At 42.0% G+C, this 27957-nt stretch overlaps 1 protein-coding gene across 1 annotated transcript in view; it reads right to left on the bottom strand.

The window, feature by feature from the left end:
* The window catches only part of GALNT16 (polypeptide N-acetylgalactosaminyltransferase 16), a 247414-nt gene that overhangs the window by 104285 nt on the left and 115172 nt on the right, over window positions 1-27957 (bottom strand). Inside the window, exon 2 of the mRNA XM_089521755.1 lies at window positions 3657-3832. Within this exon, the coding sequence (XP_089377881.1) occupies window positions 3657-3832 (176 nt within the window). The remainder of the gene's footprint in view (window positions 1-3656; window positions 3833-27957) is intronic.

Below are 27957 nucleotides of genomic sequence, written 5' to 3'. Positions count from 1 at the left end.
CCATGAGAAGTGGTTACTCCCCCAAACATCAGTTACAGTATTTCACTTTGGGCTTCCAGCTTAGTTCAGTCCCAGTGGTGAAGCTTCCCCAATAAGGATGCCTGACAACAAAACAGAACCTTGAGAAAATATGTTTATGCACTCCACTGAAAAGGGAAAGAAGTGGAGGAAAAGGAAGAAGGAAGAAGAGGAGAAGAGGAAGAACAATAGCAACAGCTCTCATTGGCCTTTGCAAGGCAAGAGAGAAAACTGCAAGAAAAGAGCCCTTAATGGCATTGTCCAACTGAATGTGAGAGATGTTCACAGAGGGCTTTTCCTGTGTGAAGTAAGCTAATGAGAGGGTATGGCAGATGTGTGGAAGGAGCTGGTTTTTGAATCTTCTCTTTCTTCCACACCTCCATTTGTGCTGGCAACTACGCTTGTTGCTAGGTAATTGCAAAAACTGCAAAAATGGAAAATTGCAAAAGGACAGTAGACAGTAACCGGGAGCAATACCTTCTCCTCACATTCAATGACAGCTACACCAGTGGAAAATAAGAAACAGATGTAGATGTTGTGGAAGAAAGGGAAATTGTGGAATAAAAAGAAGCCCAGTCTTTGTCCTTGATCAGATGCTCCACCCAGTAGTTTTTCTATTCAGAAGATGTATATCTAGCAGTTGATTGTTCAGGGCAAAACAGGAATTCTGCTGCTCTACCTAGCAAACTCCTTTTGGAGACACCCTAAGGTGGTTTGAGATGAGGTTTGTTCACAGTATTCCTGACCCTTTACAAAGCCACCAAGGCCCAAATGCCTGGCTCCAAGGTGTGGAGGAGGGGTGCCAGGAATTACAAAAGAGATAGGCTGTACACGTTCCTGGAGGTGTCCCATCTGGCCACAGTGACACATGCTTTAGTTGCATCTCATTTGCACCACTGTTAACACCCTCTAAATGGGGTAGCCTTTGAAAACTGTTCATAAACACTACCTGACACAGAATGATGCAGTTAGAGGCTATACTGGTTTATAGAGACAATGTGACTTCCTTTTTATAACACTTGCTACTCATCTATTTCGAATCATAGTTCAAAGTGCTAGGTATGACCTATAAAGTACATGTGATTCAGGATTAGGCTACCTGAAAGTGCACATTTTTCTATATCAGCGGTTCCCAACCTTTGTTGGGCCGCGACCCCCATTGGGGACGAAAGTCCCGCCCGCAGCCTCCCTGACCGGTTGGGAGGCCGGGAAGGGGCAGGACTTTCAGCCGCCTACAAGCCCCAGCGGGCTTTGGGGCCGGAAATCCCGCCCCTACCCGGCCTCCCAACCAATTAGGGAGGCCGCCGAGGGAGAAGGGGCAGGACTTCTGGCAGCAAAGGCTGCTTGGGCTTGCAGTCCAGTCCTCTTCTCCCCGTGGTTGCCTGGCAGCCACAGGGAGAAGAGGAGAGGCAGCCCCCCGTCCCTTCCTCATCGCGGGTGCCTGCACCCGTGGGAAGGAAGGGAGGAGGAGGAGGAGGTGCCCCCCCATCCCTTCTGCACCGCGGGTGTCTACACCCACGGGAAGGAAGGGAGGCGGAGGCCCCCGTCCCTTCCTCACCACGGGTGTTTGCGCCAGCGCCAGCACTCACAAGGAGAAGGGAAAGGAGAGAGCCCCGCCCCCTTCCCCCTTTCCCCGCGCGGTGCCTGCCCCAGTGCCGGCACCCATGAGGAGAAGGGGAGGGGGGAGGCAGAGGGGATTCCTAACCTGGCGACCCCCAGGTTGGGAACCCCTGTTCTATATGAACCTACCTTGGTTTTAAGATCATTGAGAGAGACCCTTCTCTGTCCTATCACAATCAGAAGAACATGAGAGAAAGCTTCATCTTTGTCATCCTTCCACTCTTACCACTCAGAGACGTTCTTATTCAGGCAATGTTTTGGCTTTAAAGATAGCTTTTTTGTTAAAGTAAGTATAAGAGGTGGAAGCTGTTTATTTTATCTTGGTGCATTTTTAATAGTTGTGTATTTAACTGATGTTTCCAACTGATTTGCTTTTATGTTTTAATTATAATTTTGCAATTTGTTTTTGCAGAAAGGTGGGATATATATTTTATAAATAAATAAACACATTTCATAGTAAAACCAATGGCGTGTCACTCCTTTGATCTACAAGAATGCAGATAATATCTTATGATATAGTTATATCTCATGTTGAAGACAATGTGTCATAATTTAAGCATTAATTGCAAGAAATGCAAGAAAGCCCAGGTTATTTTTCCATTGTTGGTGGTCATGGAATATAGCAAGTATAGGAAATCTGTTTTTAATATAATTCTAAATATGCTTCTATGATTTGCTCCTTGACCTGCCCCACCAGTAGTACTGCTTAGATATTTGAAAACAAAACAATGGAAAAAACACTGTATGAAATTGGCAATGAAGTTATTAACGGAGAATGGAGCAGGAAATCTTCAGAAGACTCAATAATAGAAGAAAATATTCTATTAATACATCATGTAGTTGAACTAATCAAACTGACATATTGCTAAGATTACAAGAAGCAAGGCAAAGATTCCACTACTTTGATGACATTTCCAAATTATTTTGGAAATAAACATGCTAAGGATGTAATTCTTCATTAATTTTGTTTCTGAGGGAAGCAACAAGTAATTTTAGCAATTTTCTTCCTGCTGTAAAAAAAAGTCTTTGAAAACGACAGTTTTGGAAAACTAATTGTAGTTCAGGACTTACCCTGCATAAAAAGTGAACATGGTGCGCTTGCAAAGAAAGCAACATTTTCTGCAAGGAAACAGCATTTTCTGTATAGACACCTTCAAATAAATACATAAATGCAAAATAAAAGTAATAGGAGCACAAAAGATTTATCTCATTGCCTATTATTCATTGCCCAGTGGTGTTGGTAGTAGTGATTTATTTACAAAAACATAATTCAGCACTCCAGTGCTGGATCTGTACAGCAGATGGAGCAAGCCTTTCCCCCCATTCAAACAACAGGAGATAGAAAGCCCTGGTGGGGCATTGGTTAAATGCCTGTACTGCAGCCACTCACTCATAAACCACAAGGTTGTGGGTTCAATACTAGCCAGGGGCTCAGGGTCAACTCAGCCTGGCATCCTTCTGAGTTTGCTAAAAAGAGCTTGTTAGGGGCAATTAGCTTACACATTGTAAACCACTTAGGGAATGCTTAAGTGCACTGATAAGCAGTACAGAAATGTACTTGCTATTGCTATAGAGTATAACATCTTGGTGAATGTAATTTCACTATTTCACAATGACATCTGTCTTTGACGTTTCTTTGTTCAATAAATGGCAGATGTCATCCAACAACAATTTTGTAACTAATCACTATTGATATGATAATTAGCATCTTTCATTTCCCTCTGAGTTTACCCACACACACCTCTCCTCTGTGTATATATATTTATTTGTAATTCTGAATAATACTTCATGAGCCTGATGAAGTGGACTACAGTCCATGGAAGTTAATCTATGGAGGTTAGTCTTGGAGGTTCCACGGCACGCTGTGCATATGTTAGAGATTAAAAACCTTGTGAGGTTTACTTGGAAAAAAACACTTTCCATTTTCAATCTCTCTCAGAACACAGATGGCTCATAGATCAGCAAACATATTGCAGCAGAAGATGATGAATGTACACTGCAACAGCTTGAAACAGTACCTGTAATGCCTGGTATCTCGAATGGGCCGGTCACTGCTGAGTTTGTCACTCTCTAACTGATTGAAAGCATGTTGTCGATAAGGGTCTTCTCCAACCTTTAGCACCTTTGAGGATACATAAGCCTTCTCATCAAAACTCCGTAAGCCAGGTTTCTCTGCTTGTGGTGACCTGGTTGCCTGGAGAGAGAGAGAAAAATGAAGAGCTAGTTTTGCATTGTAGAGGACTTTGGAGGAGATATACATACCTTATTTATATCCTGTCACTTCCCCAAAATTAGGACTCAAGGTGGTTTACAAGCTGAAATTACATTCCCGCTGTGGCTTCCATTTGAGACAAATGTGGGGTATAAATTAGATAGATAGATAGATAGATAGATAGATAGATAGATAGATAGATAGATAGATAGATATTTCATTATGTGTTTGATGAAAAGGGCAAATTGACAGAAAAAAGAAAAATATCACATGGACATATTCACAGATGGTGTCTAGCTAATTATTTTGCAAAGCAATGGTTATATACTGTAATTTCTTACCACAACATGGAAGAAAACAAGAATATTATTATCCTTGTATTCTAGGAACTGATTTTGAATCCAGTCCTAACACTGGTATTCATTCATATCTATATACACAGATTTCAGTAAGCGTGCATAAAACATTCAGTCTCAAGACTAGTACTGTATATGCAATAATATTCAGAATGTTCTGCTTATTGTGGAGAGGAGAATAATAAATATATTAAAATCTAGAGAGGACATCTCAGATAACTGGCCATGAACTGATTAGTGTTCTTCAAATCTAGGAGACAACACTGAATATTTTGAAGTCTGCTGTGAATTTTGAAAACCTTACTCTCCTTTTGGGCATTTTATTGATTAAATATCTAAAAATACAACACATAACACATGTTGGTGCTGCACAAGGCTTCTGCATGCCATTAAGTGCTGGCTTTAGGTATGGAAAAGATCTAAGGAGGCAACTGAACTACTCTAACGTTCACTGTGAGCTGACAATATATTTAGCTAGAGGTATTTTTGACTAGAAATCCAAATTAATCACTAATCCAATTTACTCCTTTTTTATTACAGTTTCTATAACTCTCCCTTTCCAGCTGGCAGTATCTAGTTCCACTCCAAAAAAGTAACCTTACATGTCCCCCTATATGAGCCTGCCTGAGTCTTAAGAACCTTCAGGGTGGAACTTCTCACAGTCCCACCATCCTCATAATCCCATCAGATAAGGACACATGTCAGGGCCTTCCCAGTAGCTGTTCTCTGGTTGTAGAATTCCCTCCCTCCTTTCCTTTTGCCTGGAGGTGAGGGCTTTTTAATTTAAAAAAGCATTTGGAGATTAACAGGTGTTTTTAATGATGTTTCTGTGCTGATTGTACTATATCTTTAATCTTAAATTTTCCAAAATTATTTTATACTAGTTCAAATTATTGGTGTTGCAGCTATCTGGTCTAGTAGTAGCTGTTTTTTTAAAAAAATAGGATTTAATTGTATCTTGTTTTAGCTGTATTATAAAGTACTTTAAGTTACATCTTGGAATAAAGGCAGGATAGTAAATAGATAAATAAATAACCATAGTATTTCAGCTCCATGTAATTGTTCAGGCGTGTTTGTTTTTTAGTGAAATGCAATGGAGTTAAAGCCAGAATGGTTTAGTGATTTGAGTGTTTGACTAGGGATGTGTCAACACCAGCTGCTTAATCTGGGGCCAGATTGAGCATTATGCCCCAGACTGGTCCTGGATTGTTCACAATGGCAGCCCCCCCACACCAGGCTAAATCCAATGTAACACCACATCATTATGAACATGGGCTAACCGGGCTACTTCCGCTGCTTCCTCATAGGCAGGAGCACCATATAAAGCCTGGGTGCTGCCACTTCTGCTGAGGTCAAAAATGGGTCCCCAGACATGTGACTCTGGGCATCCAACAAGGAGTCTGGGTATCCATTTCTGTTCTCAGCAGAAGTAGTGATGCCCTGGGCAGGCTTTACACAGAGTTCCTGTCCATAAGGAGGTGGTGTTGGTGGATCTGAAAACAGGCCATCCCCTTTTTCCTGCACTTCACAGTATGTGGCATGTGGACAACTGGATTGGACCGAATTGGACCCAATCCGCCTGACCACATGCCAAAAGAACCCAGAGTCACTCCAGGGTTTCCGGGAAACACCGGGATTTACCCCACTTAGTTCGGAGCAAAGTCGAGTTAAGGGCAGAAAAACATGGATCTTCCCCAGAAATAGCCATTCACCGTCAAGGCTTCCCACACCAGCTTTGAGATGAGTACAGTTTTTTTCACTGGTGTAGACAAGCCCTAGGGCACTGAAAGCCCAAGGCTTGAAACTCTGTTTCGCCATGAAAGCCTGCTGGGTAATTTTGAGGAAGTCATTCCCTCTCATCCTTGGAGGAAGGCAATGGCTAACTTCCTTTGAACAAATCTTGTCAAGAAAACCCTTGTGATAGATTTGCCTTAGGGTCTCCAAGCTGGAAACAACTTGAAGGCATCTAGCAGCAACAGCAAGAGTCACAAAGCTGATTAAAGTTGCTGTACTGGGAAGGGTGGGAATACTATTTTTGCAATTAAAACTGTCCACTACAAGATTACCCCATTACTTCCATGCTTCCCCAGGCTAGGAAGCAATTAATGACCCCTTCCATCTCCCAGCAATCAGGAGCATAATTTCCTTCCAATTGGATTGCCATTTAAAAAAAAACAAACAAACCAGGAGGTTACATAATGCTGCACTAACCCGAAGGGTCATTGCCTTGGGTGTGTTGACCTGTGTGGATCACTGTCAAGAATTTGCTAAACTGATGAAAGAATCCAAGGAAAGAGGGCTCCCTCACCCTGATGAAAGAATTCAGGGAAAGCGGTCCCCCATTGTTGTTGTTGTTGTTGTTGTGTGCCTTCAAGTCATTTCTGACTTATGGTGACCCTAAGGCAACCTTATCACAGCGTTATCTTGGTACCTTTCTGCAGAGGGGTTTGCCATTGCCACCCTAGCTAGGATTCGAAACCCTGGTCTCCAGAGTCATCATCCAATGCTCAGACCACTACACCATGCTGGCCTTCCACCCAATTTACAGTCACATAAAAATGTGATGCACTAAATACCCCAACACAGCCTTGCCCAAAAGGTTTTCTGCTCTTTGGGTGCAATAACTATTTTCTCCTCACCCTAGGATGAATTGAGTCTGGTTGCTAGGATAAGTGAGAAAGCTAGTTAGAAAGCTTGTTAGGTGCTATATAGAAATTGTGATTGATTCCATAGTCTTGAAAGCTTTTCCAGGAAGCACAGCTTCACTGACAGAAAGGAGAGGGCACAAATGAAGAAAAATATTTGTTGAAATGGCTGAAGAAAGCCATTTTTGAGGCTGTTGTCATAAACTGTTCACACTCCAACAAAAGGAGGAGAAAGTGAATGTATGAAATAGCAAATGTTTCCTATTTTGAATCACAGACCAACAAAGAATACATTTCTTTTCTTTCCCTTCCTTCTGTCTGCGTTACCACATTTAAAAGAGACACTTCACAATTGACTGTTTCAGCAAAAGATAATGTCAACATTTTAAAACCAGAGCTTCCATGAGAATAGAATACAGCTTTTATCCTCACTACGAGCATAATCTAATTAAAGGAATCTGAATTTTTGTGGGATAAATTAGTATAAGCTAAAACATTTCCTCAGACAATAGGAGTTATGCTTTCTGTGTGAGGTCCTGTCAGGCATGTGGCCAGATGCTTGTGAGTTAAATAGAGCTCTAATTGTCTTATTGCCATGGAATGTACCACCCATATATTCACATCTATTTTTTAAAAACACCTATTTTTCATGGAGTCTTAACTCCTTCACATATCAATTTATCACATTTTCATGCTGTCCTAAGCCATTCAGGACAGTACATGTGGAGAGGGGAGGATTGCTATCCAATTTATTGTTATAACATAGTTAAGTGGGTTTGATTGAGAGACAATAAAAGCCAAAATAAGATTCATGACTGATGAAGAAATTGAAGCAAGCATTTTTCTACTCTATCTTTGATGGTCTGATGATGCCATATTGCCTTTCCAGCCATGCTCACCCAAAAGCATGATAAGGTTCAGTTCAGAGGTGGGCAATCTGTGGCCATCCCAATCTTGTTAAAGTGCACTGTACACCAGTTCTAGCTACTGAGCAAGTGCTATGATTTCTAAATCTGCATCCGCACTGCCAGACATTTTCTCTTACAACTTTTTTTAATGAAAATATTTGTTGAACACCTATTAAAAAATACAAACATTACACATTACACACTATACATCCACACTGAACAAAAAAAATATTTTTTTGCAGACACCTTACACATTTAACATTTTACATTTAGCATTCAGCATGTCATTCGAAACTTATCCAATCACATACAAAATAACATTTCTTAAGAGGTTACTTTATTTTATAACACTACTGATTTCCTACATGTTCCAATCTCATTTTCACTCCTCATATCCTTTTCCCATTTAATTTCTTCTTCTCATCTCTACCATATCTCTCTTCTCTTGATCCTTTGCCTTTCGCTTCAACCTTCATTCTCAACTAACTTCATCTCACTTTCTTTCTCTTCTATCTACACCAGACGTAGGCAACCTTTTTGAGTCGGGGGCCAGGTTGCTGTCCCTCAGACAACTGGGGGGGCGAAGCCGGGGGTGGAGCTTCCACCCTCCGGGGCGGAGCCACATGCCAGGGGTGGAGCTTCCACCTTCTGGGGCGGAGCCACATGCCAGGGTGGAGCTTTCACCCTCCAGGGGCGGAGCCACACACTGGGGGTGGAGCTTCCACCGAAGCATCATCATCATCACCACCACCACTATCATTGTTACAGCAGACCTTTGTTACAGCACTTTGGAAAGTCACACTGTCTCACCTTCATAAATAATAAAAATAATGAAATGAAATAAAAAGCAATAATAAAAATAATGAAATAAAAAAACAAAAATAAGTGTTATATATTTTTAAAAATTAATGGAAAAAACCCAAGGCAGACCTGAAATGACTCACCTTTCCACCTCCTCCCCCTCTTTCTCCTCCTCCTCCTCCTCCTCCTCCTCCTCTTCCTCTTCCTCTTCCTCTTCTTTCTCATTGAGAGGGCATTTTGCAGAAAGAACACCCAGGGCAAGTAGTAATAATAATAATACTAATAAAGTTACAAGCAAGGAAATTACTAAAATGCAATTGACAATAAACTGCAGCAAGCATGCACACAGTTTCAACCCAGAAAAGCCACAAGTTGGTGAGAGAGCATTTTGCAGAAAGAACACCCAGATAACCCCCTCCCCCAATGAACCAACCTCTGGCCTTGCTGTGGCTGCAGCTGCTGCTCTGGCTCCCTGGCTCCCTTTCTCCCTCGCTCTGTACTCCTTCCTTCTGCCTCCTCCTCCTTTCCCTGCTCTTAGGGAGGAGGAGGAGGAGGGCGGAGGGCGAGGTGGAGCCTGCTGCAGGCCTGCTGCAGCCCCTGGAGCCCTGTTGGAGTGCTCCAGGGTCTGCACCGGGCCTACTAGATGGGCGCCGCCATTTTGTTTTTCAAAATGGCGGCCAAAGTCTCGCGTGACCTTTGCCATCCTGAGGTCACGCAAGACTTCGGCCGCCATTTTGAAAAACAAAATGGCGGCCGGAGTGGCGCGAAAACGGGGGAAATCGGCGGCAATCGGTGGCAGGACTGCACAGGGGCCGGTAGGAAGGCCTTGGCGGGCCGGATCCAGCCCGCGGGCCGCAGGTTGCCGACCCCTGATCTACACTCATCCCTCCATATTCGGTGGGGTTAGGGGCACAGGACCCCCATTAATGTGGAAAAAATGCAAGTAACAAAAACACTATGTTTTTTTTTAACCTGAGAACACCTCTCTAGGAATCTCTAGGTCCTCTGGTGTAACTCTGTGGTCAACATCTACCAGAAGTGACCATAGAATTGCTCTCAAAGAGCTACAAATGCCTAATGGAGTCTTCTCTTTAGGAATCTCTAGGTCCTTCAGTGCGACTTTTGATTAAAGTTGACCACAGAGTTGTGCTGGAGGACCTAGAGATTTCTAGGGAGAACTCATGAATAAAAGCCGTGAATAATCAAAGCCACAAAAGTCAAAGCTGCAAATGTGGAGGGATGAGTGTATTCTGTTCTTCCATTATATATTTACCCTTCCTTACTCACTTACTCTATCCTCTCCTGACATCCAAAGTACTTGAAAGAGAGGCCAACTCAGTTCCAAACACAGATGAATCAGAAAGGTTGTAGTATTCTGAATTAAAATGCCTGGCCATTGCTTGTTTGGAGTGAAGCTTAATCTGGGCCCCAGTGCTTTTGACAGCCCTACTCTCCAAGTTCTAGCAACCAATGCTTTGGCCTCTCAGGGAGAAGAAGAGCAACCAGGGAGCTTACAATCCCCTCTCCCAGTGCCATCCTCTTTTCCTTATACTGTATGTGTTGTATTTTTTTTAGCTTGTAAACTTGAGGGCAGGGAACTGTCAATTTAACTACCTGTAAGCTGTTTTGCCTGAAGAGTGGGGTAAATACTTTTATAAATAAATAATTTTTTTCTTGATCCTTGTGTGCAAAATAAAACCTGTCTTTTCAACATTTAACATGGGCATAGATTTCTCTCCCTGCATTCTCTTCCTTCAATAGATGTTGGAAGCCATGGGTATATAGAAGCCTGCAGCACAGACAGGGTGACCAGTTCCTCCTTTTTGAGAACATGTCCTACATGTCAACCTTCAGTCCAGGAGGAATACCAAAATGTCCTCCATTGTGAACATGACTAAGAAGCATGAATCTATATTTATATTCGTGTTTTTAGCTCTAGCTCTCTCTCTCTTTCTCGTTCTCTCTCTCTTTTTACAATGTCTTTTGTTGTTGTTTTCTTGACTGTCCTACATTTTGCCATGCCTTGTCCTCCTTTGCAGTTAGGACATCTGGTCACCCTGAGCACAGATTACTGATGAATTACAGGAAGAGCAACACACTGTGGTTTCACCTCACTCAGATCAGAACTTGGAATCTTAGATGTTAACTTTGACCATTAGACCTAATTTGTTATTGTTAAAATTGGGAAGTGCTGAAATTTGTTTTGGTCACTAGGGACTTTATTGGGGGTTCAAACAATGATTATCCCATGAAAACTGCGATTAGGATTTTCACATACATCACGATTAAAGAGTCATTATCCCGGGAATAACTAGGGAATAACCAGGCAATAAACAGCAACAATTTATTCACAGGATTTCCCAGTGAATGATTTGTTGCTGTTTATTGCCTGGTTATTCCCAGGATAATGGCTCTTTAATCACAACGTCACTGGAAAATCTTAATCGCAATCGTGTGATTTTCACGGGATGATCACTGGCTAAACCCCCCATTTTCCTCATGTGATACAGTCCCTAGTGTTCTTTTTCCCTTTAAAGAAGCCATGGAATTGACAAGGGATGGCACATTTGGCTAACACTGTTGCCCCCTAGTGGCAAGATGGTTACTGGGCCCTTTGAAACTCTGTAGCTTTTAAATTGCTTTTCTGCAGCCTGGCAGTTTCCAGATGTGTAACTAAAAATCATGACCTGAATGCTGGCTGAGGATGATTATATTAGTAATGCAGCACATATGGTAACTGTCAAATTGGGAAAGGCTCCTATATAACCCATCACATAGAATATTTTAAGTAAATTCATCCACACAAAATGTCCTACTTCTATATCAAAGTCACCATATAGATGGGAGGTCCTTTTATACTGCACTTTGATTCCATTTTAACTGCCATGGCTGCATCGTAGGAAATTCTGGGATTTGTAGTTTGGTCAGGCACTAGAGCTCCCTGGCAGAGAATTCTAAATACTCCTCTCCAACCAGAAATCTCAAGATTCACTAAGATGTTGCCATGGCACTTAAAGTAGAATCGTTGCATTATAACTGTGTAGCGTGAAAGGGCCCCAGGAGCTTGAGAAAGCTATCTTTTAGGGGTTACACTTCTCAGAACCCTCCAGTCAGCATGGCTACCAGATATGTTGTTTTTAGGAGTCAGGAGCTATACTCCAAAAGGTAACCTTTCCAAGCTCAGCTTCAATGCCAGTCTCCTATTGTAAAATCTTAATCAGCCACTGCAAAGTAACAGCAACTCTCTACTAATTTGTAATAGCATATTCTTTCAACTCTTTGTATTAATTCATCCAACAATATGCAAAGGGCTATTATAGCACCTTTGAGACTAACTGAAAGCAAGATGTTAGTAGCATAAGCTTTTGTAGATGAAGGCTGCTGATACCACACTGCAGAATGAATGTAGTTTGACACTGCTTTAGCTGTCATGGCTCCATCCTATGGAATCCTAAGATTTGTAGTTTGTTGTGACACCAGAGATCTGACAGAGAAGGCTACGTATCTCACAAAACTACAAATCCCAGAATTCTATAGAATGGACCCATGGCAGTTAAAGTGGGGTCAAACTGGATTTATTCTGCAGCGCAGATGCATCATAAGTCTACATCATTAGATGCAACCCAACAATGAGTCTGCGGGGAAAAGACAGATGGATAAGAATGGTATCCCCTATGCTAGTTCAATTTATCTGATCAGAAAGAACCCTAAAGGAAAAGTAGATGGCACTTAAGAAGTTGCTTAAAATATATTATTTGGAATTGGGTTTTGCACCTTTTTTAGGGGAGGGGCACCCTCAAAATCAAGCAAGGAAGGAAAAAACACACAAAAAGGGATGGAGAACACCAGACAGGGGGACTTAATATAACCAAGAGAGTCCTTCTAATAGTCATCTGTTATTACTCCATAACGTAGCACCTCCAAAGAAATGAGAAAAAGACATATCCCAAACCCAAAGGACGTGAAAAACTAGTGATTAAGAATGATTGGGAAATAATTGGGAGCAGCATGAGAGCCCATAATGTGAGTACAAATGCCAATTGACATGACTGGGCGTTCAGTTGGCATTTGCAACTCCTTCTATTTCCTATTATTTTCAGAGGGCAACCGTGTCCTTTTTTTTAAAATTATATTCCAGTTCAACAAGAAAACAACTCACTTGTAATTAGCTTTGCCCTAAGTAAATGGAGTTAAGATTTTTACACATATCTTCACTTCACTGGGATTGCTCTCATTCATTCCTTAATACTGTTAGAAGCGGGGGACATTCAGAGTAGGGCTAATGAAGTACATATGGGTGGATTTGATGTGGCATTTGTTTGCAGTGTGTTTTTAGGGAAGAAAGATAGGGAGGGAGAAATTAATTGAAAACACCACACCAGAGGCTGAGTTTCCAAACTCCAACTATGCTTTAGTGAATTTCATCCCTCTGCCCTAAATAAAACTGAAGTAGACAGTAGGAAGTAGACAGAGGTGGACAAAAAATACCCCTCCAGATGTTGCTGGACTACAACACCCGTGAACCCTGGCCAGAATAATCAAAGGTGGTAAATGCTGAGAGTTGTAGTCCAACAATATCTGGAGAGAGTGCATTTTGCCCATTGTTCAAGAAGACTACCTAAAGAAGTATTTGTTCTGGTTGGTAGAAGGGAGGGAGGGAGGGAGGAATCATTTTTATTTAAAATAATTTTATTCTAAAAATTTAAATATTTATTTAAAATATTTATATTTATATCCTTTTTAGTCTGACAACTCTCGTCTGCCTTACAAAAAATAACATCCAAACTAAAAAGTAAATAACTAAACAAAACCTGAAAACATTACATTCACAAAAAATTGATCACCATTTTAAAACTAGTCTAGACAACATTCTAGAAGGCCTAAAGTATAGGTATAAAGGAATCCAGTAGCACCTTTGAGACTAACACATTTTCTTAATCATTAGAAAAGGCCAACAATCCAATCTAATCCAATTATGTTAATATTTATGGATGGGTGAATGTAAAAGATTTATGCTGGTGTTGTGTTAATTTTTTTGAAGTCATAGAGTTGGCACAAGAAATGGATATAATGCTTTAGCCACTATTATCCACAAGTGCCACCAGTATATATGTATATATATATATATCTTCATTACACAGGTGACAGGGTTAGCATTAAAGTAAAAAGAATAGATAAGACATTTATAATATACAATATACAAGTTGTTAGGATAGAAATTAATTATTGAGTTGTTAGGGTGAATATGTTTGATGTTTGAACTTCATAAATATTGTTTTAAAATGGGTGTAGTAAAGTTCAATAAAAATAATTTTAAAAGATGTGGTAGGACCAATGGGTAAGAAATGCTACAAGATGGGACATTTAATTTCTCGTACTCTTTTCAGATCAAAATCCTCTACCCTGAAAGCTATTAAAGCAAAACTTTTGTACATATTCCCTGTCCTCCAGACAGGTAAATAGTAGGCTAGAGTGTGAGCCTTTGAGTTAATTCAACTGCCTTCTCCATAAGGTTGACTTGAAGCCTTGAAAAATATATCAACAGACCCCATAATGGGCATCCTGTGTCATCCTCCAAATAACAAACAGATGATGTTGGACTTCCAATACTATCAGGATGCAATTCTATACAGATTTACCTGGGAGTAAACATGACTGAACTCACTGTGATTTACTTCTGGGAAAACATGGATAGGATTCCACTGCAAGTGAATTAACAAATTCTTACTCTTGCCAACTAAACACAAAGCAATCACATCTGTAAAAGCTTTACAGTGTTTATTCATATTATGTTTAGTTATTTTAAAACAAACAAGAAAACACATGGGCATTTTAACAAAATGTTTAGCAAAGTATTTCTGCCAGCCACCCACATATAGATTTCTCTGCTTCAAGCTTAGGAAAAAAATGATATCTAGATGCACAAACATTTTGTTGCAGTGGTAACAAGTCTCTTGGAGCCATTTAACTTAGGGATAAATGGCTGTATCTAACTCAGCTTGAAATGGTAGTTCTTGCATTATTACTGACATTTAAATAAGGTAACATTTGGAGTGACTTTCAGCCGAGACTGTTTTCTGACATTATGTGTTCAGCTAATCATTTCACTGTTCATATTCTAAGCTATATGAAGAACATTTCATAATGTTATTTACAAACTTAAAAACTTCTTATGAAACCAGTGGGAATTTCAATACTTTGGAACAGCAAACGAGAACAGGTTGGATCCAAGCTAGTAATATTAGAAAAAAAGAGTACAAAAGGAGAGCAAACCAATGGGTTCTCTATCCCTGATTATGGGAAACATTCCCTGGCTGGAATCCTACATCATCTTTTGAATACAGCCCAACTATATATTCTGAGTTCTCTGATACTGAGAAATTAGCATAGTCACACCCAGTGTCAAATGCAAGTTTGCTCCAAAGGATGGCATCATTATTACCAAGCTAGAGAAAACTATCACTAGTGATTGACCTCAGTTCAGGGGGACGAATTCTACCATAAATAATTATAATGATGGAACCAAATGATGGCCACTGGACCTTGGATGGCCTTCAGGGCCAGCACCAAAAGAACTTTTTTCTATAATGTGATTGAAGCCAGCATGAATTATTTTTGACACACCTATCTGCTGACCTGTTGACAAGGGAGGGGGGCCACAAACCCACTAAGGACACTTCCAGACGGATCTAAGGGGCAGTACAGACTGCCCCGAAATGGTGGGCTGGAGTTTCCCATTTTAAGTGCAGAAGGACGCCGCAGCCGCCAAACCGCACGACATCCTTCTGCAGTAAAAAGAACCCGCTGACTTATGCAACACGCAGCGACGTGCAGATGCTGGGCAGCATTGTTGTCATCATGGCGACGCCCATGTGGACAAGATGCCACCATGATGCCTCCACCCGTATGGACTAGGGTTCTGGAGTGTGCGATTGCCATGTGCTCTGGAACCCTAGTTTCGGTGCCGGTGTGTCTCAGGCCTGAGTGTCAGTTCTCACAATATAGCTTCGTGGGTTTTGCCAGGTGTTTGTGCCTCTGCACCCACTCATTCTTGGGATAGTTTGCTGCCACAAATGAATTTCTTTGCAGAACTACCTGCTGTGCTATAAATGCCCACCTGAGAATAGTAAAGATGCCTAGCAGCATTATTAGAATCATAGGCCTGTTACAGACTGCCAAAATAAAGCTGCTTCGGGTCCCTTTGGAGGTATGCTGTTTAAATGATGCATGCATCCTAAGAATCTGGAAACTGCACCAAAGCTGCACTCCAGTGCTTAGGAATGGAGTGTGGCTTTGGCACGACCTCTGGACTCTTAGGACCCATGCATCATTTAAATAGCATACCTCCAAAGAGACCCGAAGCAGCTTTATTTTGGCAGCCTGTAACAGGCCATTGAGTTGTTGTTGTTGAGTCCCTTCAAGTCATTTCTGACTAATGGAGACCCTATCACAGGGTTTTCTTGGCAATATTTGTTCGGGGGGGGGGGTGCCTTTGCCTTCTTCTAAGGCTGAGAAAGTATGACTTCCCCAAGATCACCCAGTGGATTTCCATGGATGAGCAGGGATTTGAACCTGGTCTTCAGAGTCATGGTCCAGCATTCAAACCATTACACCACACTGCAGCATAGTAGTGACCACACTAAATACAACCCACTCAGCAAGTTAACCCATTTTCTTCAGGGATGATGGAGATTATATTACTCTCCCCTTGCCATTGTTAATTGAACTACTAGTCCAATCATCTTGCATACCTGGAATGGAGGGGTATGTATGTCACTTTGTCCTTCACCAGCTATTTTAGGCTGAACCTGGACTCTTCATGGGTGGCAAACACACAGCAAAAGGAGGCAGCGTCCCCACCAGTCCACACACATGGTGTATAGGTTTTGTTTTTGTTTTTTAGTTTAAGTAAAATGTGAAGGGTTTTGCAGTCCTGCAATGGGGAAGGAAAGGGCTAATGTACGTCAGGACTGACTGCATTAGGAATCAGAAAGTCTAGAGAAACAAAGTAAAAATCACCACCAGAATAGAATCAAAGGTAATTACTTCAGAATTAATGCCAGGAGAGTGAGCAATGCACAAGGTTCAAGCCTTTCCACATATTACATTAGCATCATTCTGCAATTTTCATATTGCCGTGAGATTTGTCTATATTTGCTGCTCCAGATTCAGTTTTAAAACAGGAATGTGTTTCCTCTCCTGATAAGGTCTTTCATCTGCCTCAATCGTTACTGGTTATTCAGTTTATTAGGATTCAGCACAGAAGTCCCATTATCTGTTCATCCTACATACTTGTGCTGCCTTATTCCTGCTTGGGCTGATAGCATCAGTGGCCATTATCTCCTCACTGTTATACAGAACAGAGATTATTTTCAATTACCAACATCCAGAGTACGGTGTGATGTGCAAAAGTCTGAAGCTGTAAATGTATAATTTTTATGATGTTTGAATGAACTTGCCACTTTCTCAAATGCTATACTCAATCTTACTAGTTATGTTGGAAAGTACAGGGGCTACATGATAAAAGCTTTCAAATATGCAGAAAGCCGCTATATGCTAGCATGATAAGAGCTGGTGTTTCCTGTGGCTTTTGAGAACAGACATAGGATGAAGACTGATTCTCAAAGAGAGACAGAGGAAGGGTTTTCAAATCAGAAGATACAGTCAAGAGATCTATAATAATCAGACCATTACATTCACTGAGCCAAAAATAGAAATAATGACAATTCTGTATCAAGGGAATAAGATGTGATAGAAGGCATATTGTTTATGATTATCCATGCATCACCCAACAAGCAGGGCAGGTAAAATGAAGCAGGGATGTTTGAAAAGAATTCTTACTAGGTGCCCATTCTCCCTTCAAAAGGCCAATGAGTGGAAACTTCTCTGCTACAGCCAGTCCTGATATTCAAACAGTGGTGCTGTTGTTGTTTTGAAAAAAAGGAAGAAATCAATACATAGCTGCAAATACATTTAAACACATCAATATCTCAGCAATTTCTATTATCCTGCACACCACCAGAAAATACATGAATTGAAAAGAAGAAAAATCCTGAGAACTCTTATCAAAAGCTTTAAAAATTGGTTTAAAAACACAATTCAACTGGAATTCAAAAGATATATATTTGGGGATTATTTTTACTCCTGGTTTTCAGTAACTTGCAGAAGGCATTGAAACAGAGGTGAGAACCACATGGTTCACTGTTTAAACTGTGCATGCCCTTTGTTTCCACTGAATGTTCAAAGACCAGGACCTGGGGTTCATTTGGACACCCAAATATTATTTTTTAAATTCTTTAATAGGATAGGCTTGACCAGTGGCAAAAGGTATTTTACCCAATTTCTGTGAGGAATCCTTCCCAGGACTAAGAAGGACTGAGTTCAGTTCTTCACCAGATGCCAACTTTGGAAACATTATTTTTGGACTTCATCTCCCAGAATCCCCCAATTGACATAGCTACTGATATAGATTCTGGGAGTAACAGCACCTTGAAAAGCCACCTTTCCAGGCTATTTTTAGATGAGTTATCATCAAATCTCACGACATGACCATTCCATTATATGCTGACTGGGGAATTCTGGGAGTTGTGGTCCACAAAAGTAAGTTTTCTAAGGTTTTACAGTAGGCAGTCTAAAATACAGGATAAATCAGTGCTTTAGTGGCGCTCCCTGGCTTGTTGACTGATATAAAATGCAACATTGCCCTGGATACGGTTTGTTGATTAGTCTCCTGGTGGAAGGTCTGTATCAGGCTTCCTGAACAGTCCAGGAATCAGACTAGATGCTGAAAACAACTTGGTAGCTCCATTTTCTAAAGGCATTTCCTGGCATTGTGTGACAGTGGCCTTATGAAAATCCAAAAACCATGCTCATCTTGTCCCCACAAGTTTGCAAGGCTTTGCTCCTTTAAAGCCAGATGCATGGTACATAACATTCTATGCACAGAATGACTGAGTAACCTTTTAGCGCAGTGATTCTCAACCTTCAGCTCTCCAGTGTTTTGGATTTCAACTCCTAAAAGTCCCAGCCAACATGGTCAATAGTCAGGAATATAGAGTTGAGGTGCAAAACAAGCAGAGGACCAAAGGTTGAAAGCCAGTGTTGTAACATATATGAAGGGCTTTCTGGTTGCTTATATTGCAAGCAATGAGCTAGGCCTCATATACTTTTAGCAGCATAATTAATTCTAACTCCAAAAATTATGAGTGGAACTGAGATCCTGTTTTTAGCCATGGCAGTACAACTCATGTGTGGGATGAGAGGTCATCATTATTTCCTCTGTTAGCCTAGAGTGGGAAACCTGTGGTCTTGCAGAAGTTCTTAAACGTCAGTCTTCATCATCACTAGCCAATGCAGCTAGTTGGCAGGGCTTGATAGAATCATAGAATCATAGAATCGTAGAGTTGGAAGAGACCACTAGGGCCATCCAGTCCAACCCCCTGCCATGCAGGAAATCCAAATCAAAGCATCCCTGACAGATGGCCATCCAGCCTCTGTTTAAAGACCTCCAAGGAAGGAGACTCTATCACCTTCCGAGGAAGTGCATTCCACTGCCGAACAGCCCTTACTGTCAGGAAGTTCCTCCTAATGTTCAGTTGGAATCTCTTTTCCTGTAGCTTGCATCCATTGTTCCAGGTCCTGTTCTCTGGAGCAGCAGAAAACAAGCTTGCTCCCTCCTCAATATGACATCCTTTCAAATATTTAAACAGGGCTATCATATCACCTCTTAACCTTCTTTTCTCCAGGCTAAACATCCCCAGCTCCCTAAGTCGTTCCTCATAGGGCATGGTCTCCAGACCCTTCACCATTTTTGTCGCCCTCCTTTGGACATGCTCCAGTTTCTCAATGTCCTTTTTGAATTGTGGCGCCCAGAACTGGGCACAATATTCTAGGTGGGGCCTGACCAAAGCAGAATACAGTGGCACTATTACTTCTCTTGATCTAGACACTATACTTCTATTGATGCAGCCTAAAATAGCATTGGCCTTTTTAGCTGCCGCATCACACTGTTCACTCATGTTCAACTTGTGGTCTACTTGGACTCCTAGATCCCTTTCACACGTAGTTTCATTCAGCCAGGTGTCACCCATCCTATATCTGTGCATTTTATTTTTCCGCCCTAAGTGCAATACCTTACATTTCTCTGTGTTGAATTTCATTTTGTTAGCTTTGGCCCAGCTTTCTAGTCTATTCAGGTCATTTTGAATCTTGATCCTGTCCTCTGGGGTATTAGCTATTCCCCCTAATTTGGTGTCATCTGCAAATTTGATAAGTATGCTCCCAATTCTGTCATCCAGGTCATTGATAAAGATGTTGAATAGCACTGGGCCCAGGACAGAGCCCTGTGGGACCCCACTGGTCACTTCTCTCCAGGATGAAAAGGAGCCATTGTTGAGCACCCTTTGGGTTCGGCCGGTCAACCAATTACAGATCCATTTAACAGTTCCTTTGTCTAGCCCACATTTTACAAGCTTGTTTGCAAGAATGTCATGGGAAACCTTGTCAAAGGCCTTACTGAAATCAAGATATACTATATCCACAGCATTCCCTTCATCTACCAAGCTGGTAATTTTGTCAAAGAAAGAGATTAGATTTGTCTGGCATCACTTGTTTCTCTGTAACCCATGTTGACTTTTTGTGATTATGGCATTGCCTTCTAGATGTTCACAAACTCTCTGTTTAATGATCTGCTCCAGAATCTTTCCTAGAACTGATGTCAGACTAACTGGACGATAATTGTTGGGATCCTCTTTTTTCCCCTTTTTGAAGATGGGGACAACGTTTGCCCTTCGCCAGTCTGCTGGGATCTCTCCTGTTCTCCAGGAGTTTTCAAATATGATTGCCAATGGCTCCGATATTACTTTTGCCAGTTCTTTTAATACCCTTGGATGGAGTTCATCTGGTCCCGGAGACTTAAATTCATTTAGATTAACAAGGTGTTCCTCTACTATCTCTTTACTTATTCTGTGCTGAAATTCCCCTATTCTGTCCTCTGCTCCATTATCCTCAGGTTGAGCACCCTTTGCCTTTTCTGAGAAGACTGAGGCAAAGAAGGTGTTGAGTAGTTCTGCCTTTTCTCTATCTCCTGTTAGCATTTTGCCATCTTCTCCACGCAGTGGCCCTACTGTTTCCTTCTTCTTCCTCTTGCTGCGGACATATCCAAAAAAGCCCTTTTTATTGTTCTTAACCTCTCTAGCAAGCCTGAGTTCATTCTGCGCTTTAGCTTTTCTGACTTTACCCCTACACATGCCTGCTATTTCTTTGAATTCCTTTTTCGTGATTTCCCCCTTTTTCCATTTCTTATACATGTTCCGTTTCAAACTTAGCTCGGTTGAAAGTTCCTTAGTCATCCATCCTGGTTTCTTGAGACACCTCCCGTTTTTCTTTCTCACTGGAACTGTTTGAAATTGTGCCTTCAGTATCTCCCTTTTGAGAAAGTCCCATCCGTCCTGAACTCCTTTATCTTTTAGTATTTCTGACCATGGAATCGCCCTCAATACTTCTCTAAGTTTACTGAAATCCGCTCTCCTAAAGTCTAGGATGCGTGTCTGACTCTGCCTGGCTTCTCCTCTCCATTGTATAACAAACTCCAGGAGAACATGGTCGCTTCCACCTAAGGATCCCACCACTTGCACCTCATTAACCAAGTCATCCTTGTTGGTTAGGATCAGATCTAAAATAGCTGACCCCCTTGTTGCCTCTTCCACCTTTTGGGCCATGAAATTGTCTTCCAGGCAAGTGAGGAATTTGCTAGACCTTGAGGATTTTGCTGAGTTTGACTTCCAGCAAATATCAGGATAGTTGAAGTCGCCCATCACTACTACATCTCTCTTTTCTGACTGTGTGGTCATCTGTTCTAGAAAGATATAATCCAATTCCTCAGTCTGACTTGGGGGTCTGTAGTAGACTCCCACCGTAACACCCTTGTTGTTTCCCTCCCCTTTGATTCTTATCCAGATGCTCTCCACCAGGCTTCCATGATTGATGTCCAGGATCTCTTCACTGGTGTAAATATCTCTGACATATAGTGCTATTCCTCCTCCTTTCCTGTTTGGCCTATTTCTCTTAATAAGGTTATACCCCTCTATTTCCACATTCCAATCATGAGACTCATCCCACCAGGTTTCAGTGATGCCTATTATATCATATTTGCTTTGTTGTACTAGGAGTTCGAGTTCATCTTGCTTATTTCCCATGCTCTGTGCATTAGTGTAGAGACATCGCAGACCATGGTTCCCTTTTACTTGCTGCCTGTGCAAGTTTTTTTGCCTCCCACTGCTGGGTCCTTGCACTGTTTGCCTTGTTTCCTCTATGTCAGTTTGACTATTTTCGCCATCCCTTTCGCCTTCCTTAATACTGTCTCCCTTCCCCTCGGAACTCAGTTTAAAGCTCTCCTGATCAAGTTCTTGAGACTGTTGGCAAAAACATTTGTTCCAACTGGCGTGAGATGCAACCCGTCTGTTGCAAGAAGTCCCTCCTCATGGAACCGCAGCCCATGATCGAAGAATCCAAATCCTTCTCGGCGGCACCATCTGCGAAGCCAGTTGTTCACATCTGCTATTTTCCTCTCCCTTCCTGGACCATGCCCTTCAACTGGCAGAAGAGACGAGATGACAACCTGTACATCCATTCCTTTCAGCTTCCTACCAAGCGCCTCGTAATCCCTTTTGATGTTCTGAATGCTGTGTCTTGCAGTATCATTAGTTCCCACGTGGACCAAAAGGAAGGGGTATTGGTCAGTAGGCTTCACCAGTCTTGTCAGCCTCTCTGTCACATCACGGATCTTTGCACCTGGAAGACAACACACCTCTCGAGACATCTTGTCAGGCCTACAAATCACTGCTTCTGTACCCCTCAGCAAGGAGTCCCCCACTACGACCACACGCCTCCTCCGAGGCTTAGCAGCAACTGTTCCCTCGGGTGGGACTCTCAGGCTCCCCTGCTCTGTCCCAGAAGTCTGTCCATGCTGCTCTTCTTCATCCTCCTTGATAAGGGAAAGAGCTTCAAATCGATTCTCTAGCTGCAAGCTCCCCGAACAATTCCTTCTTGGCTTACTTCTCTTTGTGACATTCCTCCAGCTGTCTGCCTCCTCTGTTTGGCAAGTGACCTCTTCCACCCTAGCATTTTCCTCTGCGTGGTACTCATCCAAGATGGTTAGTTCTATTGAGTCCAGGAAATCCTCTTGTTCCCTAATATGCTGAAGTGTAGCTACTCTGGACTCCAGCTGCTGCACTTTCTCCTCCAAGAGTGCTACCAACTTGCACTTGGTGCATGTGAAGTTCTCCACTTCTGTAGGCAAGAAGAGAAACATCCCACAAGAGTTGCAGGTGACTGCGGCAGATCCCTCGTTGTCCATACTGCAAAGTCTTTAGTAATAAATATAACAGTCAATCTACTGGGAATACTTCTTTAAAGGTAAGTACTGGCTGCTATCTTACACTTAAATGGAAGGTTCTGTTTCAATATCTGATTCTAACCTGATGCCACTTGAGCAGAGTTGTTGAGTTTAAGAAAATGAAAATTCTGGCTCTGGATGTTGGTATATAAAGCTAGTCTGCTAGCTCCGCCCCCTTGTGACTCACAGATGTGACTCACAGAAGCTCCGCCCCTTCAGCAACGAGCACACGGTCTCAAGCACACGGTCTCAAAATGGCTGCCAAGCAGCTCCTCTCCTTCTCCTCTCTCTGGCCAGACTGTTCTGGAAGGCTCTGGATGTTGGTATATAAAGCTAGTCTGCTAGCTCCGCCCCCTTGTGACTCACAGATGTGACTCACAGAAGCTCCTCCCCTTCAGCAACGAGCACACGGTCTCGAACACACGGTCTCAAAATGGCTGCCAAGCAGCTCCTCTCCTTCTCCTCTCTCTGGCCAGACTGTTCTGGAAGGCTCTGGATGTTGGTATATAAAGCTAGTCTGCTAGCTCCGCCCCCTTGTGACTCACAGATGTGACTCACAGAAGCTCCTCCCCTTCAGCAACGAGCACACGGTCTCGAGCACACGGTCTCAAAATGGCTGCCAAGCAGCTCCTCTCCTTCTCCTCTCTCTGGCCGGACTGTTCTGGGATAGGAGTTGGAGTTTAGCAATTGGATGAGGACAAACAAATTGAAACTTAATCCAGACAACACAGAGGTGCTCCTGGTCAATCGAAAGGCACTTCAAGGTATAGGGATGCTGCCTGTGCTGGGTGGGGATACACTACCCTTGAAATCTCAGTCTCGCAGCTTGGGTGTGCTATTGGACTCAACTCTGAGCCTGGATGCCCAGGTTTCAGCAGTGGTCAGTGCATTTGCACAGTTAGAACATGTGCACCAGCTCCGCCTATTCCTTGAAATGTAAGATCTGGTTACAGTGACATATGCCTTGATTACATACCTTTTGGGCTACTGCAATGCACTCTACGTGGGGCTGCCTTTTGAAACTGTTCAGAAACTTCAGGTTGTGCAAAATGACTCAGCCAGAATGCTGACTGGGGCCAGTTATAGGGACCACATAATTCCCTTGTTAAAACTGATGATGCCACTTCTCAACAACCTACCTTTGCAGCCTTGCAGTACCTTGACAAAAAGTTTTCAGAGATGCTGAAGATTGAGAGTCTGGGGAGTTAAGTCTGCAGAACTCTCCTGGTTGTAGGGAGCACTGAAAACAGGCAACTGGAGAAACCGCTCAGGGTCCTGCCACAGCAGGTTGTCTCAATGTGCCCTGCAAAAGGAAAGCACTGCAGACATCATTCCCAAGCTCCCTTTCTGTAGCACTTTGGAAATGCTATGGTCATGGTGCCACCAGACTGCAAAGGTAGTTCAGTCATTCACCACTATAAACATGAACCCCCAGCAATAACAAGATCATAAATTGAGGTGATGGTTTCATAACAGCTGGGCAGAATAAGAACCATCATTTTTCAGTTCTTTTACAGCAACAGTGACACAGCACATACCCTGCTCTGTTGCCGGGTGGTGGTCATGTGCCTTTCATTATTTTTCTTTCCAAAGGCACATTTAATGTACAAAAATGGCCTGCACCCTTAATTTTGGGTATATCTGTCATGTTAACCAATCCTTCCTATGTGGTGTGCTGCCACATAGGGCAGACACAGAGAGAGCTGTTGTAGCTTTATGAATTATAGAGCAAATCAAGCCAAAATTCTTACTAGAAACTAAAATGACTAAACTGGGGGTTTTGTATTTTGGACTTCTCATGAGATTATATGAAATCATCTTCTATCATCTTATCAAGTTTTATCATATTTTTTCAGATCACTGAAAAAGATGATAAAACTCACTGAAATGAAAGGGTGTAGGAAAATAGACCACATTACAAGTGGATTGATGGAATCAAGGAAGCCACAGCACTGAGTCTGCAAGGGTTGTTGATGACTGAAGCTCACGGAGATCAGTCATTCATAAGTTGAAGCTGACTTGACAGCAAATAACAACAGGCCATCGTATTTAAACACGTGTAGCTTTGTTTATCCCAGTGTGACAAACTGCCTGCCAAATATCTCCTCTGCTGAACAGCTATTAAAGATACAAAATGATCAAGTAACCCTCTAGTACAGTAATTCTCATCCTTCAGGTCTCAAGGTGTTCATTTTGAAGAGCTATAGTGGTTTCATTCCAAACAGCTGTTAAAGATACAGCACCATTAAGCCCTGTCTCCTTTTGCATTTGGTCAACCTAGTGAAAGTCCATGCTGTTGTTGTTCTGTATTTCACTGAGTCACTTTCCCTATAGTTTAGTCTTTAAAATGAGTTCTTTCTAAATAAAATCCTAGAGCTGTCAGCATGTATTGTGAGTCTACCTCCCAACAAATCCTATCGATATAAATGCAGGACACTGGGTTACTCTGTGACTGATGAGATGTTCAAAGACAGCAGCATCTTTATAACAAAAGATGCAGCAAAGGGAATAAAGCATGATGTAAAATGTAGCTCCTGACAGCACTGCTGTAACTGAAAAAACTCAATATTTATAATGTTGCCTTCCAGGACCACTGCCCTGTTTTAGTCACTTTTCACTGAATCCAGAATTGTGCATTGAATACACATACAAACTGTGAGGTTGCATTTGCATAAGATAAAGGTTATCAAGATAAGAGTAGACAAGCTGGGAGCTAGGGATGGTTTAGACCGGGGTAGGCAACCTTTTTCAGCCGGGGGCCGGGTTGCTGTCCCTCAGACAACTGGGGGGCCGAAGCCAAAAAATAAACAATTAAATAATTTTTTTAAAAAATTAAATAAATAAATAAACCGGGACAAATGTAGGACAACATTTTCAAATGGTGGACACTTTTTTAAAAAAGTGGAGGACACGCAAAAAAAATTTGCTGATTTTTTAAAAAATGTTAATATAAATGCATGTTTCTCAGGCGTCTATAGACAATTGCCCCCCTTGCCCCTGCGCGCGAGAGGCCAAAGGCCCTGGCGGCAATCGGCGGCAGGACCGGGCTGGGGGCCGGTCCCAAGGCCTCGCCGGGCCGCATCTGGCCTGCGGGCCGCAGGTTGCCTACCCCTGGTTTAGACAGAAGAAAAATATGGACATTAATGATTGGGAATTAGCTGGATACTAGTTAAGTCATATCTACAAATGCATAAGTGATGAATGACCTTTCAATGCATTTCTGTAAATTACAGAGGACAAAATCTGACAGGTATTAACAATATGACAACCAACCCTTATGATCTGTATTCCACTTTCATGGATCAAAGATTGCCTTGGCGATATCTGTGTACACATTTTTCTAGTGTCCAATATTCTTGCCAAGTATAACACTAAGTAATTGTTTTCTGAAAACCAAGAGAGGAGAAAGCTTATCTTTCACCCTCTGCTACTGATATTAATTCAAACAATCAGCAGCATTTTCAAGAGGGGAAAAAAGCAGGAACAAATAATAAATGCACTCAACTTTATTGGACTTTAGTGAAAAACACATGGGGAGAGGGATGATATCTGGGAACTAAAGTAGTTACTCTTTAAACAGAGTTCAACTAGTAAAAGCATAGTGAAGCTGCTTACGACTGGTTTACTTCTGGAGTAACATAGAGAAGCTTGTAATTATTAATATCTAATTTGTGGAAGAAGATGGATTCCACGCTGGGGATCAAGAGAATTGTATTTTTTTAATGTACTGATAAAAGCCTGGCATGTGAAGTGCAGTAGAATCTCCAAGTGTTGTTTAAATCAAGGGCAAGAATTGCACAGATATCCACATGTGTTAGGAGATTATCAAATGGGGGGAAAGGGGAGGAGCAAAAGGCATAATAATAATAATAATAATAATAATAATAATTTGTTTTATTTATATACCGCTATTCCAAAGATCATAGCGGTGAACAGCAAATAAGCTAATTAGCAAGTAAGCTAATTTGCCCCCAACAGTCTGGGTACTCGTTTTAGCGACCTCGGAAGGATGCAAGCCTGAGTCGAGCTTGGGCCCTTTTGCTGGTCTTGAACTCGCAACCTTGTGGTTTTGAGTGAATGGCTGCAGTACAGGCATTTAACCACTGCGCCACCAGGGCTCCTCTTATTCCCAGCTAAATCGCACAACTGCACAGAAGATTTTCAGACGATGTCACACTCATCCAGGATTTATCCAGGAATGCTCCAGCAACAAGACATTCATGGGGAAATCCTGTGAATGGCTTCTCAATAGTGCAACTGAAGTGCAATTGCCAGGATGTGAAAGCTAATCACGTTTCATTCATGCTATTGGGGAAGCAACCCAGGACCTTTAAAGTTTAAGGGGTCTGCATTTCGGCACAGACAATTTGTTCCATTGCTAGGATTGGGTTTGCAGTGCAATTTCTGTGTTGTTTGAGGTGCAGGGCATGATTTTGTTTACACTGGATTAAAATACTATGATGAAGTAATAAATTTTATTTTATTGTTTTTTACTCTGTATGGGGCAGGAACATGATTTGAAGACATGCTGAAACGGCGCATGTGCAGAACAATCAATTCCAATGTACTAATGATTCATTCATGGATATGCATGGAAAGTAATCACACTATTCTTTGGGTTTTATGTGGCCTTATTGCACCATTGCATGAGTGTGTATAAATATTGAGCACTATAGTGTTACTGTTTCTTTTTGTTTGTTTTCACTACCACGACTATTGCTGAACTGGCCCTGATGTGATAATTGCACAGGCATCCAGCTGTGTTAGGCCCCATTCCCACTGGGTTATAAAGGGAATCAAGTATCGGATTATAGGGACATCGTTCCCATTTGAATTCGCATTTGATCCTAGTTATAGGGAAATCGTTCCCATTTGAATCTGCATCTGATCCTAATTTGGTCAATTTCTCTAGCAAAAACCCGAATCAGCGGTGGATAACCCGGATTATCCTGACACCACTTTTCCAGCAGTTCTTTTGCCAGGGACCGTGTCCAATCTGGGG

This window comes from Sceloporus occidentalis, unplaced genomic scaffold (assembly GCF_023333645.1).
Source record: "Sceloporus occidentalis isolate IW3139 unplaced genomic scaffold, rSceOcc1.0.p SCAF_4, whole genome shotgun sequence".
In the NCBI taxonomy this organism is placed as follows: Eukaryota; Metazoa; Chordata; class Lepidosauria; order Squamata; family Phrynosomatidae; genus Sceloporus; species Sceloporus occidentalis.
The sequence above is the reverse complement of the archived record's forward strand: the minus strand, read 5'-3'. Positions and strand labels throughout refer to the sequence as shown.